The sequence below is a fragment of the Barbatula barbatula genome (assembly GCF_947034865.1).
Source record: "Barbatula barbatula genome assembly, chromosome: 10".
Classification (NCBI taxonomy): Eukaryota; Metazoa; Chordata; class Actinopteri; order Cypriniformes; family Nemacheilidae; genus Barbatula; species Barbatula barbatula.
Genome location: NC_136773.1, coordinates 9,663,682 through 9,682,545, shown reverse-complemented (window position 1 = coordinate 9,682,545; position 18,864 = coordinate 9,663,682). Strand labels below are relative to the sequence as shown.

General features: G+C 38.0%; 2 protein-coding genes across 2 annotated transcripts; one reads left to right on the top strand and one right to left on the bottom strand.

Moving 5' to 3' along the window:
- Positions 1-434: 434 nt before the first annotated feature.
- Positions 435-3,733, bottom strand: rpl35a (ribosomal protein L35a). Its single transcript, XM_079465531.1, has 5 exons — positions 3,252-3,733; positions 2,788-2,826; positions 2,333-2,485; positions 1,796-1,940; positions 435-498 (listed from the first exon to the last, which is right to left on the bottom strand). The coding sequence occupies exons 2-5, from the start codon at positions 2,796-2,798 to the stop codon at positions 475-477; spliced, it is 333 nt and encodes a 110-aa protein (XP_079321657.1). The 5' UTR covers positions 2,799-2,826; positions 3,252-3,733; the 3' UTR covers positions 435-474.
- Positions 3,703-18,577, top strand: cstf3 (cleavage stimulation factor, 3' pre-RNA, subunit 3). The gene is made up of 21 exons (XM_079465530.1): positions 3,703-3,991; positions 4,694-4,795; positions 4,973-5,068; positions 10,294-10,326; positions 11,090-11,187; positions 11,285-11,351; positions 11,434-11,468; positions 11,547-11,673; positions 11,960-12,037; positions 12,435-12,597; positions 13,346-13,455; positions 13,569-13,685; positions 14,786-14,860; positions 14,952-15,095; positions 15,241-15,343; positions 15,725-15,794; positions 16,804-16,999; positions 17,214-17,364; positions 17,489-17,583; positions 17,657-17,717; positions 17,892-18,577. Exons 1-21 carry the CDS (start codon positions 3,965-3,967, stop codon positions 18,092-18,094), a joined length of 2,151 nt encoding a protein of 716 aa, XP_079321656.1. The 5' UTR covers positions 3,703-3,964; the 3' UTR covers positions 18,095-18,577.
- Positions 18,578-18,864: the final 287 nt, after the last annotated feature.

The following is an 18,864-nucleotide window of genomic DNA, read 5'->3' as shown; positions in this document are numbered from 1 at the left end:
TTAAAACAGCCATTAGCATGATTTTAAAATGTACCTGTTTTTTTCCAAGTTAACCTAATGCTTTACTCAAAATCTAAACAAACTTGAGTTAATCTCCCTCGAATATAAACCAAAATTATTGTGTGTACCGTAAATGAAGTCTGATTCAAGCAAAGTGATCTAGTAAGTAACAGCAAAGGTCAAGAGTTGTTAAACTGTTCTACAGAGGAAGTGTTGTTAATGATGAAAAGGTTTAGTTCCCCAAAATACATCATCTTTTGGTACAAATAGGCTTACTGGAGTATGAGCACTGTTAATCCAGTTGGTGACAACAGTGTCTCTCTGATGTTTAAAATGTTTGATTGTATATAAAAAAATTCTCAACGCTGAATTTACACTAGATATTAAAGGTATAACACAAATAACAACACCAGAGTAAAACATGACAAAACAAGAATTTGGGATCAATTTTTATTGACTGTACACAAAAGTATGTTACACACGAGATGGGTACATCATCTGCAAAACAAAGAAATGCAACAAGTTATTCATTTAACACTGGATAAACAAAGAAATGCAACAAGTTATTCAGTTAACACTTGATAAAACAGATTTTAACTAGACAAGGCATGTTTTTGTAACAAAACATTTTCAAAAGATAATCACACGTTCATTACAAGAGTAAAATGTTTCGACAATTGGAACCTCAAGTATTGCAGTGTGCCTGCCGGGCAAAGAACACAGTCAAGGTGTCTCTAGTTCCCTATTCTTGGAATTTGCAAGTCAATTTGAACAAAGACTGTGTCAATGAAAGAATTCCCAAAGAAAACTCATGGGTTATAACCCCATCGCCCAAGCCTTTCTTGAGGAACCTATAAACATTAGTGTTTTTCTACAATTTCAACTGAAATTTCCCTCCTGTATAACTCTGTCAAAACATTCACAAACAAGAAATACAATTTCTTAAAAAAAGATTACAGCTTTAACAATAATCTCTCATAATGCAGCTGCTGGAAACCCTGCGAACAATACAAATGACTTGCCAATAAAATTGTCTAATATAATTAGTAAACAATGCCATTGTTTTGCCTCAAGACCCAAGTAATGAGCTTGTAAGGTGTGTTTTTAGAGACTACTTAAGCATCCTAATAAAAACTGAGGCCTAGTCCTATCTTAAAGGAATAGTTCACCCAAAAATGAAAATTCAGTCATTAATTACTCGCCCTCTGGTTGTTACTTGTAACCAAACAGTTCCTGGGTCCCATTCACCTCCATTAGCGGGACAGACGAGAATTGTAGTCAAAAGTGCCCCAGAACTGTTTGCTGTCCTACATTCTTCAAAATACCTGTTTTTGTTTTTATTAGAACAAAAAATTAAGTACATTTTCCTGCTATAGTAGTCAATGGGGTCCAAGAACTGTTTGGTTACAAGCATTCTTCCAAATATCTTTCTCTGTGTTCATCAGAACAAATAAATGTATACAGATTTGCAACAACTCTGAGGTGATTAAATAATGACGGAATGTTTATTTTTATCCAATCCCTGTCTGGAAAACATCCCCTCTGAAACTAACAACACATTAGACAAACTTCAAATAATCCTGGCATACCAGTAGACAAAGCCACAGGCTACAGTCTATATTATTAATGACCTTCTATGTTAGAAACATTTCTAACATCTCTCAATATTTATACCTCTGTATTAGACTTACAACATTGGCTCTGCATAGCTACACCAAAATAATCTGATGTGCATGTCAACCAAAATTCATCGACATGTTGCGTGTCGCCAAAGCCATGAAATGTAAACACTCACCACACGAATCCTGTGCCCAATGGCCTTTGCAGGAAGATTGGTCTTGAACTTGGCACGAACCATTCCACTGTTTCCATGTGCCCGTGTGACTTTACCCCAGATGACTCGTGTCTTGTTGGGTTTACCACCAGGAGTTGCAGTGATCCTTTAGACAAACAGAATTCAGATTAGCAATATCATACATGGATGTATAAAAGTACATGAAATTTATATCTGCATGAAAGCGTCAAGATATTTGATTCACGATTGTACCCGTCACTGTTTTAAAGTAAGCATGACACACATTGAGATTTATTTTACATCGGTGGGGAGGCATTCTGAGTAAACTAGACCACAATAGAGGAATTTAATGCGGCTGACAAAAATATTTTATAGACAGAGCAAGTTATCACTTTGAAGTAATTCAGGTTAATTTCGATGTCATGCTGATGAAGACAAAAGTAAACGAGAGTAAAGAAACGCCAGAAAGATATTAATATAAGACACATCCATCCCTGCAACCCTACCAGCAGCAAAGCCTCCTATAACACCACTCACTTCTTTGCTTTGTAGACGTAGGCGCAACGTTTGCCCAGGTAGAAGTCAATCTCATTCCGGGTATAGACTCCCTCCAACTTAAGAAGAGCAGTATGCTCACGCTGGTTCCTCAGACCACGCTTGTAGCCAGCAAAGATGGCCTTACTCCACAGCCTAGTGTTTAACAGTCACATTTTAGATCAGTTAAATCAAATTAACATTTCATGCATACAAGCATACCGTCCATGTGTCAGGTGACAAGTAATCTAGGCACGTGCATCATCTGCTTTAAAACTCAAATACACTACAAGACTTTTGCTCAGATTTTCAGTCTGCAGTCTCCTTAAACTTTAAAAAGGGCTGCAAGTGTATGATGTCTAGTTTAAAGCAAATCTGTTCAGATTTCAAGTCTTGTAGTGTATCCCAGCCATTACTACACATCAATACATAATATACTGACAGCCTTCACGTCTTACCTTCCAGGCATGATGATGCTTTGATCAGGTCAAGTACACCTAAAAACACAAAGCAACATGAACCTTTAGTTTGAAACCAAGCCATTTTAAACATGATGTACACAGTTGGTACATTCACACCAGCTTTACAGTGTTGCGTGTTTATCTACCTTAACAATAAGCTGCAATGAAATGTTCGTACACTTGTTCTCCCTAATAAACGCTGCAGCTTTAAACTTCTAGCGATTGTGACCAGAACTTTACAGTCACGAGCATATACGAGTCCCACTGGCAGGTTAGCTTACGGAGCAACTCGCTCACACAATCCGTTTAAAATCACTAACATCAGACGCCACATATCAAGACGCCGCAAGGGAACATTAACATCAATAGCACATCTATACTTATTTGCAGAAATCTCAAAGAAACTTGCGTCACACGCGTGTAAATATTCACATTTAGTAAGACAGGTTTGAAACGCTTACCTGATACGGTCTCAAAAATGGAGGAAAAGGCCGCCCGCTAGGAATGCTGGGAAAATGTTAGCGACGGCGTCCGGAGATCTGCCTGTATGCAATAAATGCCTTAACGTTTTAAAAAGGGATTTTTCGCATTTAAAAAATATTAAGAAGCGTTAACTTTACTAAAACATTATAAAATAGCGTTGAAAGAAAGAAACGAGGAAAGACGTAAACAGACTTAATGTTTTTTATTTATGCGATAAAGCCACTGTAAACTAGTCTGTATGGGTTTGGCGAAAATAACTTTTCATATATGCACGTGATAAATAATATATTTTATAAATGTAATAAATTGCTTTATGTGTGTGTGTATTTATGAGTCGTGATATCTAAAGTTTAAAATTAATCCATAATTGTTGTTGTATTTGTTAATAGCTATTTTGTTGTATAAATAGTATTTATTTTCTTTAACTGCGCACAATGATTTTTTTTCTGTAGTTTTATGTGTTGAAGTTCATTTGCAATCGTTTGTTTAAAAGCGAGTCGTTTCCGGTGGGCGTGGCGTTCGTCTGTGTGTGTTCACAGCGCTGCCATTTTAATGAACGGAGGGAGATGCGAGGCCGCACAAAGAGTCTTCAAAAACAAACAATGCTTTATTAAACAGTTTGCGACCACAGTGTATTTGTGATTTTACAGTAGTCGACAGTTCTTCATTTGGACCCCATTCGTGTTTCAACATGTCCACCGAAACTGCACCAGACCAGGTAACACAAAGATCTAAACGGAGTGTTGATCGTTTTTTCTTTGCGGCCTAACGTTAGTTGGTGAGATCACGCGTCAGTGTCTGTATGTCTGCATTTATGTATTAATGTTTGTTTTTATTCCTCATTCATTTGATGCATCTTATACACTCATCATTTAAAGTATTTTAAAGTTATTTTTTTGAGGCAGTTTAACAGATAACGTTTGGCAGGCGTTGTAATACCGTTTCTTCGGTGATGGCGGTGTGTTACTGCAGAACAGCCCAATGCAATCGGTTAAGTTTCTCAAATGTTCGCAGTGATCCACAGATGTATTCATTTATTGAGAAATGAGAGAATGCATTAAACAGTAACTTTATCTTTAGTATATCAAGATAAACAGCAAAGCACGCATCGGTCCCTGGCTCCGTTTCAACACCTAGTTAGTGCCCTACCTAGACAGCAGACACTTTAGTCGCCGATCTATCGGTTTACAGGTTAGTTGCCACCTTGGGTTTACCCGATTGTCTTTAGTACGGGTTATTATACTAAAAGCTCAAGTGCACTAGCATATTTACGTCATGTGCTCACCGCTGCACATTTCAGATGAACCCTATTTAGACTAAAAAACAAGTCTGCAAATATTTCACGTTTAGAAGTAAACCGCTTGTGTGTATCATGCGGTACGTTATATTACGAATAACATTTGGCGCTTTTCCTCCGCAGGCGGCAGAGTACATCCCAGAGAAGGTGAAGAAAGCAGAGAAGAAATTGGAAGAAAATCCATATGACCTCGACGCATGGAGCATACTGATTCGAGAAGCACAGGTTTAGTGACGCAGGGTTGCATTCTCTTCTACCTGGGGTAACATGTTTGGTGGGGGTTCGTGGGGAGGGGGGGTCGTAACGGGAAGGTTTCTAACAGCGGATCTGATTCTGTTCATTGTAAACCGGGACGTGCGGTCCTGTATGATTATGTATGTAAATGCATTTTACTTCTTTTAGAATCAACCCATAGACAAAGCAAGGAAGACATATGAGCGACTTGTCGCCCAGTTTCCCAGTTCGGGCAGATTCTGGAAGCTATTCATTGAAGCCGAGGTTAAACTTTACTTTGATCAAGTTTTCATATCTGTGCATGACAATGCTTATCGCCATTTTGATCAACAATGTGATATTCACACAACAACACGCACGACAGAGAAACACTTCTAGCTTGTATCACGTAGGGGTTCTGAAGTTATTCTTTTTTCTTATACCTTTCAGTTTCTGAGGTGATTTTGTTGCATGTTTTATCTGCAACAGCATTAAAACAATTTTAATAGTATTGGAGTGCTTTAGCCTTTATTACGTGTGTCAATTTCTTGCCTCCTGTGTCATTTCTTTGAGGTTGTTGTGGTTTGTAATTATTCAAGATTTTGTCCATTTTAGTCTTTTGTCCTTCATTTCACATTCAGAGTTGTAGTCTGTCAGACACAGTAGTTTACATAAAGTACCTTTTATCTAGTTTTAGTAATCGAAATTCCAGACAAAAAATAATTTATATGACAAGTACGCATCACAAAACACGACAACTGGCCACATTCGGTTCTGTCTGATCAAAGAGGCCTTGTATGGCTTGTTGTAATGGTAAGTATCTTACACATGGCATTGGAAGCAATACTACACGGTAATCCAGCGCTGCAGTTTAAACTTTTGTAGTTACACATGTTGTGCTAAATTTGTATTTCAACAAATACATTTATTTATTAGCCTAACAGAAGAGACTAAGCTTTCCGCATTAAACGCATGTAATTACAAGCTCTTTTCAATCAACATTTTTATTCAAAGACATTAAATCTCATGTAGTTTGTAAACTGAACGCTGTAGTTGTAACAATAGGACGCAAATCCCCTTATTTTAAATGTTTTTTTAAAAAGGTCTTTTAATGCTTTCTTTTTTTGTATCTTTCTCATTAGTAATGTGGTTGTAATTTGATTTTTTTAAATCAATAATGTAAAATGATCGTTCTCGTCTGAATCAGTGACTTTCAAAGATAATCTCAATCCCCTTCTCTCTTAAATACATTTTTGGGCATCAGCATGAATTATGCGTCCAATCGACTGTAGATATTTTGGGCTTTGTAAAATATGATTAATATAATATTAGGGTGATCTTTGAAAATGTAATAGACAAATAATTATTATTAAAAAATTGCTTTTTTATAAAACAACCAGGGACTCGTTGCTTCTGAATATAGTGTTCACATATGTTGGATCGGATGAGTTGTAACATTTTTGGGCATTCTTATCATACATATTTTTGACTTAACTGAATTATTTTCCCTGCAGTAATAAAATCAAGCTGAAGTGTAACAAGTCTGGCTTATGGTTGTAATGTGCGTTGCAGTTTTGTCTCAGTTTCAGAGTTTTCAGTGTGTGTGTGGATGCATGTGTCCGGAGCCATGCTCTGTTGCTGTGCTTCACATTAATTTAGCCCGATCTTAGTGTAAATTGTCCTTTATCATCATTCCCCCGATCTTAGTGTAAATTGTCCTTTATCATCATTCCCCCACAGTGTTTGCATGCTGGTGATGGTGGTGTAGCTTATCGGTCTGTCGAGACAACTGCCAACGGCGACACGTAAACAACTTAAGAGAAATTGCAATTTGTGTAATCCATTAGTTCAATTCGCCGTGCGTTTAATGTTTTAATAACAAAATTAATTCAACAAAAATTATTTTCTTTATCGACTGTAAATCTAAACCCCACCAAGAGCTTTAACATAATGGCCTCAAAATGATGGCCTGTTTGGCATACACATTGGACCACCAGATTCATTAGTTTTTCCTCCTGATACTGTCTAACATAAATATGACTTGTACTACAGAATTACGTACATATCCACAAGCATTTTATTATTCCTGTAGATTATCATGTGCTGGCTTTACAGCACAACTCTTGAATCCGGGTTTCACAGACACAGTTAAGCTTAAACCAGGACTATGCCTTAGTTAAGATATTTATGTCGCTTGTATAAAAATGCCTTAGAAGAAAACAATGCCACTGATATATTTTAAGATGTATCTGGGAAAGTTATGGTCAGTTCAGACAGGTCACACATTCATTTTAGGCTGAGACTAGCCTTGATCTTTGTTTGTGAAACCGGGCCTAAATGTTATACAACCTCACTTATGTTGCAGTACTTGGACGCTGAAAATTTGCATGGTCTCAAATGAATCCAAAACCCACCAAACCGCTTGAAAATATATAATTTTAAATTATAGTTCCGGCACTAAATTCTGTATATACAATTGTGACCACGCATTTTATTTAAATACACCAATGTGCAGGATAGTCTGCTATATTACTATGGTGGCAAATGCGTTTATTCAAATACATTTTTTTATGTGAATTTTATTAGCTTTATTGAACATTGAAATTTTACCAAAAGCAGCCAGTGGCTTTAATTTTTATGTGGTCAAATCACTGTTATTCGCAGACTTGCTGATAGAGACATATTGCTGTCACTCAATAGTTTGCATTATCTGATCATTTTGCTTTGCTTAGACCTACAAAAATTCTCCATTGTTCTTATATGCAAGTCTCATTTATGTGAATGTTTATGCATGTGTTTCTATGAGCAGGAAATGTTGCTTGAAATTTCGTCCTTGTTATAACAAAGTTAAGGACAGTTTGGCATCAAGTTCGTTTTTTGCACCATTTTAAAGGGTTAGATTCAAGATGTTCTAATAATATGCACATTATTCAAAGTTCCCCTCAGACTGTTTTATGTATTTACACACTACTTGACAACAACTTAACCACAGCAAATACATTGCTAACACATTACAATAAGGTTGCATTCGCAAACATGATAGTAAATTCATTAGCAAACATGAACTAACAATGAGCAGTATTGTTTGCAGCATGTAATAATCCTTGTTAATGTTGTCCTTGGGGTCAATATGACCCCAATCAAGTTTTCCTTAGTTCAAAAAATGGTTCCCTACATCTCAGTGGAATAAGAATTTGTTTATTGATTATGCTGTTCTGAAGGTATCCATCTGGTATTTGGGGTCAATATGACCCCTATTGAAAATGAATGGGAAATGCGGAAAAAAAACCCAAGAAAACGTTTGGCAATTTGTTTTCTTTTTAAAATGTCATCAGATAGTATGTTTTTTTTTGCTATTTAGTTTACGAGGACACAGGAAGTGTGTTTATGTTGTTATACAGAGGTCATCACACATCTGTGTCCTTTTAAACTCAACTCTCTCGCACACACACCTCCACGGGGGCCAGGTAGATCTTCAGCAGCACAAGTTACAAAGCTGATGTTTCCAAATGCATTAAAATCGACAAATATTTGACTATTTGTACGAATATTTATTTTCAATCTCTTTTCTTACGTTTTTATATACATGCATTTGCAAAATTGATCCCTAAAGTTGTGACACGAGCAGTTGGTCACATCCAGTAAAATGAATGGCTCTCTATGGCCCATCGCTGGTAAAACAATTTATTGTATTACTGTAATGCTTTTAGGTTTATCTCGAATCAGCAAATGGCTACACCTATGGACTAATATTCAGACATTTCTTTTTTTCATTACATTTGGATAACGATTTAAGTAATTGTTTTCATAAAAATGTAATATTTCACCTTCAAGCTAATGGTTTAGTTGAGGAATTTGTTGGTAAATAATGCAAAAGTACTTTGTCTCTCCCAAAACACAGCATTAATGTATAGATTAGATGTAAACAAAAACAAAAAAATAGATTATTTGCAGTATACTTTTTGTTTTTACAATTACTCCATCAATTGATTGGGTCGTGTAAACAGGAAACAAGATGTCAATACAATTATTAGTTAGTTTTCTGTGCATTAAAGAATGTTAACAATTATGTTTGATTCTAAAAGTGTTTTCATAAATGCTCAAATGAACTAAGATTAAATGCCGTAAATGTATTGTTTATTATTGCTTTAAAGGGATAGTTCACCCAAAGATGAAAATTCATCATTTGCTCACCATCAGATCCAGACATTCTTTGTTCTGCTATACGCAATTCGGAAGAATGTCCGAACAGATTTCATCCCCCATTGACTCCAATAGTATTTTCCCTACTGGTGGGGTGAGATTCTTCCAAATCTCATTCCATTGTGTTTAGCAGAACAAAAAAAGTATACACCTTCGGAAGAACCTGAGGGTCAGTAAATGATGACAGAATTGTTGTTTTTGGGTGAACTGTCACTTAAACTAATTGTTAACAAATGCAACCATATTGTAAAGTCTTACCAACACATGCTTGTGTTGCACTAAATAAATAAATGAGTAATGAGGATGCAGCGAATCATTTTGATATTTTCTTTACATATTAAATATATCTTTTAATAACATGTATGACATTATATTTACGAATGATTAATCCAATCTGCCTGTTCGTGACAGTTGAATGTCGTTTCTTACCTTAAAACCGAAAGTAAGCGGCTTATACTTGTGGAAGGTCTGCTATCGGTAAAAATTAGCTGATAAAACTTCAAATTCACATTTCACGTCCAGGTTTTTTTTCTCATATGGCAAGTAGCCGTGTTATAAGCGGGATAATGTACAAGCAGCTGGCTGTTATCGCAAAATAAGCCCCTTCAGTGTGATACAAGACGCTTCGCGCCGGGTTCTGATCACACTGTCGTGGTTTATTTCTGCGATAACATTTGGCTGCCTGTACATTATCCCGCTTATTACACGGCTCGTTGGAATGCTTGATTCTGATTGGCCAGTCGCGGCATTTGTCTGTTCGTTATTCCCAGATATCACCCTCTCAAAACTAATAACACACGGTAACCTGGATAGGTGTTTTTTAGTTCTTAGCATCTAATGAACAAATGTATCTGTATTGAGAGACAGACATAAAGACAGCACATAGGTTGATAATTTTCTGTGTGGCTTTGGATTTTAGGTACATCCCAGTGTAAATAATAGCCAGTATAAGAATTGCTTTTTGATGTAGATTTGAATGAACAAAACGTAGTTTGTATAACATGATCTCTTGACAAGTCTATTCGGTTGAGACTCTGGCCATGATGACCACTTTTGGCAATGAGACAGTCAGGCATGCAAATATTGGTAAAATTGACACATTTATCAAACAGGTTGATATATCAGCCAGTAGGAATCATTATTCTTTATAGCTGAGGAATTATTATACAGGTTTGTGTGAATGTCACATTGTTGACCTCGAAAGGGATTTTTTGTGTGCATGTGTATGAGAGAGATTTCAATTTAGCCATCCAAAGTCATGGCACATATGTTCACTTTAATATGTTGGTTTTCAAATGTGTCCGCAGATCAAGGCAAAAAATTATGACAAGGTTGAAAAGGTAAGAACCTGCTTTTACCACCACATGTAAAACGCAGCCTTATGGGAGAAGTGAAAATATGTTTATTTACAGACCATATCTTGAATTCATCTGTTAAGTGTTTAGAGAGCTATGGGTAACAGGCTTTAAAAACCTTTAACATGTATTAAAATGTTGATAAATATTATGAAAATATATTCATTTGATGTACATAAAAATCGGTTGCATATCACTGAGTATAAGAGCATTGTGATTCTTTCTTTTGGCAATACACAATTGAATATAAGTCCTGAATAATAATTTCGGTCTAAGATAGTGAAAACGCAAAAAAACTAAGATGATGATTCGGTTATATATAACATTACAAATATTCTGTTTGCCGCAAAACACACATCATCTATCAAAATGTCAGCTTTGATCAAAGTCTTATGTTGTTTTGGCCCCGTGATGAGGTATGATCAGAAAAGTGATCCATTTTAGCAATGACCCTTTTTTTTATAATACATCTAATGCCACAGACCTGGCCGCATAAATGTATTCTTTAAGTTCCTGTGCTGTAAGATGACCATGGTATCTCAATGCAGTTTTATGAGGGCCTGTGTTAGATTTAAATGCCATGTGTAAAAAACGTAATATATATATTTGAAGCATTGTAGCTTTAAGAATAATTTTGTAGAAATCATTTAGTGATGGTTTTAGTGTTGTGTCTTATATCTCCTATATGAATATGCATAAATCAGATATGAAAGCAATGACTTTAATAGCATGTCTATGTCTCGTTCAGTTATTTCAGAGGTGCTTAATGAAGGTTCTTCACATTGACCTGTGGAAGTGCTACCTCTCATATGTCCGTGAAACCAAAGGGAAACTGCCCAGCTATAAGTAGGTCACATCCTTCATCGTATGGTCGACAACATATTATTAGCCGATTGTTTAACAGACACGCAGAATGTGACTTACATGCGCTGTTGTTTGTCAGGGAAAAGATGGCGCAGGCTTATGATTTTGCTTTGGATAAGATTGGAATGGAGATCATGTCCTATCAGGTGAGAACTCTGTCAGCCCATTGATCTTGAATTTCTGCTGTGGATTCTCTGTTTGATACTCACAGCTGGTTTGCTCTTTTAGATTTGGGTGGATTACATCAATTTCCTCAAGGGCGTGTGAGTATACGGCGTAGATTCTCAGACAGTTTATGAGAGGATACAGTGCGTTTGAGATGATCTTTGTATGTTCTGTAGTGAGGCCGTCGGGTCATACGCGGAGAACCAGCGCATCACGGCCGTCAGACGCGTGTACCAGAGGGGCTGTGTCAATCCTATGATTAATATTGAACAGCTCTGGAGGGATTACAGTAAATATGAAGAGGTGAGTCTGAGACCGTTTCATAAACATCCTCTTTAAAGGGATAGTTCAAAAATACAAATTCTATCAACGTTTATTCACCCTCACGTTGTTTAAAACCTGTATGCCAGTCTTTCTTTTGTGGAACACAAAAGAAGATATTTTGAGAAATGTGTCAGTGGTTTTGTTTCCGTACAATGGAAGTCAATGGGGTTAAATACATGTTTTTGATCTCTTTGGAAACCATTTAGTTTTCTTCATTTGTGCTGGAACATGTTTGCTTAAAAGGACGTTTACGTTTCTTTTGAAGGGCATTAATGTGCACTTGGCCAAAAAGATGATTGAAGATCGGAGCAGAGACTACATGAACGCCAGGAGAGTCGCCAAGGTAAGTTTAACACCCTCTTTTAGTTGCTCGTCCGCTTCTCAAGGCTTTGTTAGGAAACACTAACAAGGAAACATATTTTTTTATATTAAATTGAACTCTCACCGTGATTTTTGTAAGGGTGGCAGTTCATTGACATTTAATAGACCATCACTGTCACAATGTTTTTATATAAGTAAAACTATACACCTGTGAATCCCGGACCCCAGTTGTTTGATTTTATTTGAGCTGCTAATGTCTCATTGGAAATAAGTTCATCTTGGACGTTTGTTGAGGTTGCTGGTTGTGACACTTAATATACTCTGTTTTCGGTACGTTTTTATATTTATAAACGGAACGTTTTTTGTTACGTTCCTCCTGGTTCTTTTTATGTCTCATAATGATGATGTCTTTCCTGCAGGAGTACGAGACCGTGATGAAGGGTCTGGACCGGAACGCCCCCTCAGTGCCGCCTCAGAACTCCCCACAGGAGGCCCAGCAGGTGGAGATGTGGAAGAAGTACATCCAGTGGGAAAAGAGCAACCCGCTGCGCACTGAAGACCAGACCCTCATCACTAAAAGAGGTCTCTCAACCAGTATACGACATGGACGTTTCTTTTAAAGCAATACCTCACCCAAAAATGATATTCTGTCATCATTTGTCGAATTCGCGTCATGGGAGAGGCTTCTGGCAGGCGGCTCCAGTCTCGTTGCGAAATGGCTGACATGGATTTTGTTGAGAGGGTAGCTGAGCATTACGTGCTATGGAAGGCTGAAGAACGATGTAGGTCCATCGGATCCATCGGGGCACAGTCCTTCATTGTTGTTTAGGATTTCTACTAAAGCAAGCTCCTGATTGGTTAACGCGGCACAAATTTTTGCCAAAGTTTAGATTTTCAACTCGTGTGAGTCATGCGAACGCTCAATTCGTGTCATTCGCGTCATTCACGCTGCGAATCACATCGCAAGTAGGTCTATCGCGTCTTTGCATTGACTTAACATGTAAATCACTCGTGCTTAACGCTTCATTGGCGTTTGGTGTGAACGCAGCATAAGAGGTTGGAAATGATAAGAGGGCGAGTAAACGATGACAGAATTTTCATTTCTGGGTGAAGTTTCCTATAGAGCAATGAGAACCACAATCAACCAATTGCTGTTTTACTCCCTCTTAAAGTTTCTCATTGCAGAATACAATGTAAAATCTGCCATGGTCGGATTTAGACATTGGTTGAATTTAGCTTGGCAACACCAGGATGGGTTCAATCCCAGAGAACACACATACTGATAATGTCTGGTGATGTTTTTACTGAAGTTATTTGGTTGTTTCCGCAGTTATGTTTGCCTATGAGCAGTGCCTTTTGGTACTTGGACATCATCCTGACATCTGGTACGAGGCTGCCCAGTACCTGGAACAGTCCAGTAAACTTCTGGCAGAAAAAGGGGTTCGTTTGTGCATCGCTTTTTGTTCCCAACTCTTTCTGACCTCGTGTCTTAGAATTTAAATACAGCATGTTTTCTCTTCCTTTAACATTATATTCTGGTGTGTCTGTTTCAGGACATGAATAATGCCAAGCTGTTCAGTGACGAGGCAGCAAACATTTACGAGCGTGCTATAGGAACTCTTCTTAAGAAGAACATGCTGCTTTATTTCTCTTTTGCAGACTATGAAGAGGTGAGACCTGTCGAACTGACCTCATTCAGATACTGTCATGTTTTACAGGGTCAACACTGCAAAAGAATGTGTTCAGTTTGTTCGTCTTATGTAAATATCCTTGAGATGAGATGCATCTTACTTGAGAAGCAAAAGTGTTGGTCCTTTTGTACAGTTTCTTAAAGGTCCAGTGTGTACATTTTTGGAGGATCTGTTGACATCTGTTCAGAGATGTATGACGACCTAACATAATAAAGTGTTATGTTTTTATTACCTTCAGTAGCGCTTTTAGGCCCGGGGCGGCATTTTTTCATGTCAGATGAGGGGCGGCACCGGCACGAGCATTAAAAAAAACTTTGCACACTCAAAGGAGGTCTCGCCCGGGGTGCAATTCAATCTAGAACCGCCACTGATTACCTTAGATTTTTGTCTACATAAACCTCAGGTCCGTTTACATGGAATTCCCCATGTTGTTTCTACAGTGGGCCTAATTGGACAAACTTTGCTACAGTGGGCATTTTGTACATACGTTATCTCCTTCTGCAAAGAAGCAAAACATGATGACATTTTAGTTCTGTGTCAGCCACCACAGTGCTTTAAATGAGGGTGGTGGAGTGAGCCATTGGTTGCAATTTGCAACCTCACCACTAGTTGCCACTAAATTGCAACACTAGACCTTTAAGTTTAAAACACTAGAACCTTTAAGTTTAAAACATGTTTTCTTGATGCTTAAAACAGCTGTTTGCCATCAGGGTCAGACAAATAATCTAGTTTTTAAGTTGAATAAAAACATTTCGTACCCAACTCGCAAACATGCTTTCTCATAAGACATCAAATCTTTTTGCATCTGGACGGTTCAACCAAAAAATGATCATTCGGCCATCATTTACTCACCCTGAAGTTGTTCCGAAACTCTAAAAATCTTTGTTCTGTTGAACACAAAATAAGAGATTTTAAATAATGTTGGAAACTAAAAAGTTTTGGGACACCATTAACTACCATAGTAATTTTTTCCCAACTGTGGAAGTCTATGGTGCCCCAGATCTTAAAATCAAGAAAAGTCTACTAAAATTGGTTTTTACTCCACATTTGATCCTTAAAATTATTGTTTTGTGTTTCAGAGTCGTATGAAGCATGAAAAGGTTCATAGTATATACAACCGCCTCCTGGCGATAGAAGATATCGACCCTACCCTGGTGAGATGTAACATATGGAACAAAAACAAGCGATTATGTAGATTCAGTGTTTGTGTCGGAGTCTAACCCCTGCTGTTTGTCTATTGTTCAGGTGTACATTCAGTACATGAAGTTTGCCAGAAGAGCTGAAGGCATCAAGTCTGGCCGATCCATCTTTAAGAAAGCCAGAGAAGACCTTCGGACGCGGCATCATGTGTACGTCACTGCTGCTTTAATGGAATACTACTGCAGCAAGGTAACATTTTTACAGCACAAAACATTTGTATTCGAGTTCTTGTCTAAATGAATTAAATTGTTAATGCTTTATTAATTCAACAAACACATACAGACACACCAAGCAAGCAACAACAGTATCTGACTAAACGTTCTCTTGTCAACAGGACAAATCTGTGGCCTTTAAGATATTTGAGCTTGGACTGAAGAAATATGGCGACATTCCTGAATACATTTTAGCCTACATCGATTACCTCTCTCACTTAAACGGTACGAACGCTCTTCATCCACACATTACCGTCAATGAGGATATCGACCACATCCGCGCGGATGTCACATTTAACACATCTATATACTAAACGGGTTAAGTTGGGTGAAAAGCGGTTTAAAACAAGGACGTATCGTTGACGGCTCCTTAAGCTCTTTTACTATCAGACGGGCTGTTTATTTACACACAGATATGATGATATCTGACAGGAGTACTTATCAGACCAAACAAACCAAACGTATCCTTTATAAAGGTGATAGCTAGCAGACAGCTAGGTCACCCGTGTTTATCTTGTCGCTAGGCTATTAACAAAAAAGCTTCGTCAGGAATTATGATCGAAAAAGTGACTGATTTCAAGCTTTTTGTCCTTCCCTCCGACACAGAGGACAACAACACCAGAGTCCTGTTTGAGAGAGTGCTTACGTCTGGAAGTCTTTCCCCTGAGAAGTCTGGGTTAGTCTGCTTTTATCCGAAACATTTTGAATGAGAATTGAATAAGATATACTGTACAAAAGGAATATACGGTGTTTGCACACTTTCTGGTTGTCAGGTGTTAGTGAAACAGGTCCAATGAAGGGAACAACATTTGTGGATACTTTTCTAGTATTTACTTTTGTTAGATTTTTAAGGGAAAGTTCACCCAAAAATTAAGATTTGGTCAGCCTTTACTCGCCCATCGAGCTGTTCAAGATCTGTATACATTTCTTTGTTCTGATCAGTGTTGGGCAATTTACTCAAAGCTAGTCATGACTTACTACTTACTTATTACATATTCAATAGTGTCAAAAGATTACTGTACAAATGACTCTCTCCAAAAAGTATTAAATGACTTATTACTTCTATATCCTTTATCAATCTGATTCAAGGATAGACATGAAACGGCTCTTGTAATTCATTCAAATAAATCATATAAAACTACACAAAGTTGTGTTATTGACTGACCAACGTATTACAAATATCAGAATTATATTGATGTTATAATGATGTCAATTCCACTATCACACACAGACACAGACAGACAGACACAAACACAGACACACACACACACACACACACACACACACCAAACCATTCATTGCCACCATTGACTACCATAGAAGAGAAAATGTTTGATATATTTCTTTGTTTTGCCATTGTCATTTTTCCTACGATGGTAGTCAATGAGTGTTGAGATCTGTTTGGTCATAAGCATTCTTCCAAACATCTTTCTCTCTGTTCATCTGATCAAAGACATTTATAGAGATTTGGAACATCTCGAGGGCGAGTACATTATGAGAGAATCTGTATTTTTGTGTGAAATGCTCCTTTAAAGAGATACTGACTATACTTTTCTGTGCCTTGCTATTACTTTTCAAGAATTGTGATTCTTAATCCCTGTGCAGTTGTTTATGTGTGCAGTCGAAAATGAGTGTTTGGACAACATATCATTCTGATTTCTTTTGTGTTTTTCTGGTAATAACAGGGAAATTTGGGCACGCTTCTTGGCCTTTGAGAGCAACATCGGGGACTTGGCCAGTATTTTGAAGGTGGAGCGAAGACGTTTCATGGCCTTTAAGGATGAATATGAGGGCAAGGAGACGGCTTTGCTGGTGGACCGGTACAAGTTCATGGATCTGTATCCCTGTTCTCCCTGCGAGCTCAAAGCTCTCGGATACAAGGTGAGCTAGGAATCATGATGCGATGTATTAAATTGGATATAACATTATACGGTACGGTACGATACAAGCTTTCAGGACCGCAGTTATATTATATGTTTATAATATTCATACATCACAAATGATACTCACACAACCTCTGTTTTTGGAGTTTTAATAGTCAGTATTCATTTATGAATGTATCAGTAGCCTATAGTAACAATGTATCTATTGGCAGGACGTGTCTCGTGCCAAATATGCATCGTTGATCCCTGAAGCTGTGGTCACTCCATCTACCCCAGCACAAAAAGATGAGGTCGACCGCAAACCCGAGTACCCCAAACCCGACATCAGCCAGATGATCGCTTTCCAGCCACGACATCTCGCCCGTGAGCCTCTTTTTTTTTCAGTTCAGCTCATGCTAATAATATCAAGTTCATGGGTCCGATTCAACAAACTGATCAAGTTTGTACCTCGAATGCACAAAAAACGTTTGTGATGTGTTTCCGGCAGCTCCTGGACTTCACCCCGTCCCCGGAGGAGTGTTTCCGGTCCCGCCCACTGCTGTCATTCTCATGAAGCTCCTCCCTCCTCCCGGCTGCTTTTCAGTCAGTTCAAGAATATTTACTATTTAAAAATCGTCAAATTCGATTTTAGGGTTCACGTGTTTGTGTTTTTAAGGGTCCCTTTGTGCAAGTCGATGAGCTGATGGAGTCTTTCAGAAGATGTGTGCTGCCAGAGAGTATGTATCCCAGAATCCTCCGAAATCACACACCAGAGAATTTAAAACCAAATAACCATTTTATGAATACATTGACATTGCAATGCGTAAATCTTAAGGGTGTTTATAATGAGTTGTTTTGCACAGTTATGCTTTAACTCATTTTCTCTTTACCTCTGTCTGTATCTCATCCAGCGGTTGAAGCTGCTGTAGAGATGATCACTGGCAAACAGTTTGAAATGAGCAGTGAAGTAAACGGACCTTTGGAGAATCACGCTGTGGCGAGCAAAGCCTTGAAAAGGCCAAATGCAGATTCCGATGAGGAGGAAGACAAAGGGTCCGTCGCACCTCCCATCCACGACATCTATCGAGCAAGACAGCAGAAGAGGATCCGATGAGCCGGCACCCATACACGCTCTACTATCCGGACATCACCCATGCCTACAATGAACAATTCAACATGCACCCCTATGTGTCACACCTGAGTGAAGGAGTCCCGACTCTTCCACCGCTGGCTTTACTGTGAACCCTGCACACCTCGACTGATGGGGCCAGCGGACGACACACAGGAATGTATCCGTCTCGGTGTTGACTTGTTTTCACAGCAGGGAGTCTTCGTGATGAACTGAACGATGATCGTCCCGCCATGCATCTCTGATCGTGTTAATTTGTAGTTTTTTTAAGACAGTTTTATTTTTTAAAACTGGGTGGTTTATACTGTATAAAGTTTTAATTCTGATTTGCCTCATTGTTTTTGAACTTGCCATGTGTTGTTCTGGTGATGGAAGAGTTGATCGTTTTGTAGTGAACTAAGGATCACAAACAACTTCCTTCCAATAAAAGAACATGATTTGAAACGTCCTAAAGTCTGGGGAAACATCATTGTCCTGTAGTTTGAGTAGTGTGGCGTGTCCTTACCACTAGGATGCACTATAGCGCAAAAGATGTGAAACTACATGTACACTGGAGGAGTGGTTCTCAAAACTTTGTTCGTTGTAGGGCCCCTTCGTGTGGAGTGCATCACTTTGTGGCCCCCCCAAAACAAAAACATATTATCTTTAATTTAGAATTTTCATAGTTATACAATGCTGGAACATCAATGCTTTTGGTCGGTCGGGTTATTTTCTTGTGTTTGATTGCATAAAATCTATGAAACATTTCTATATTT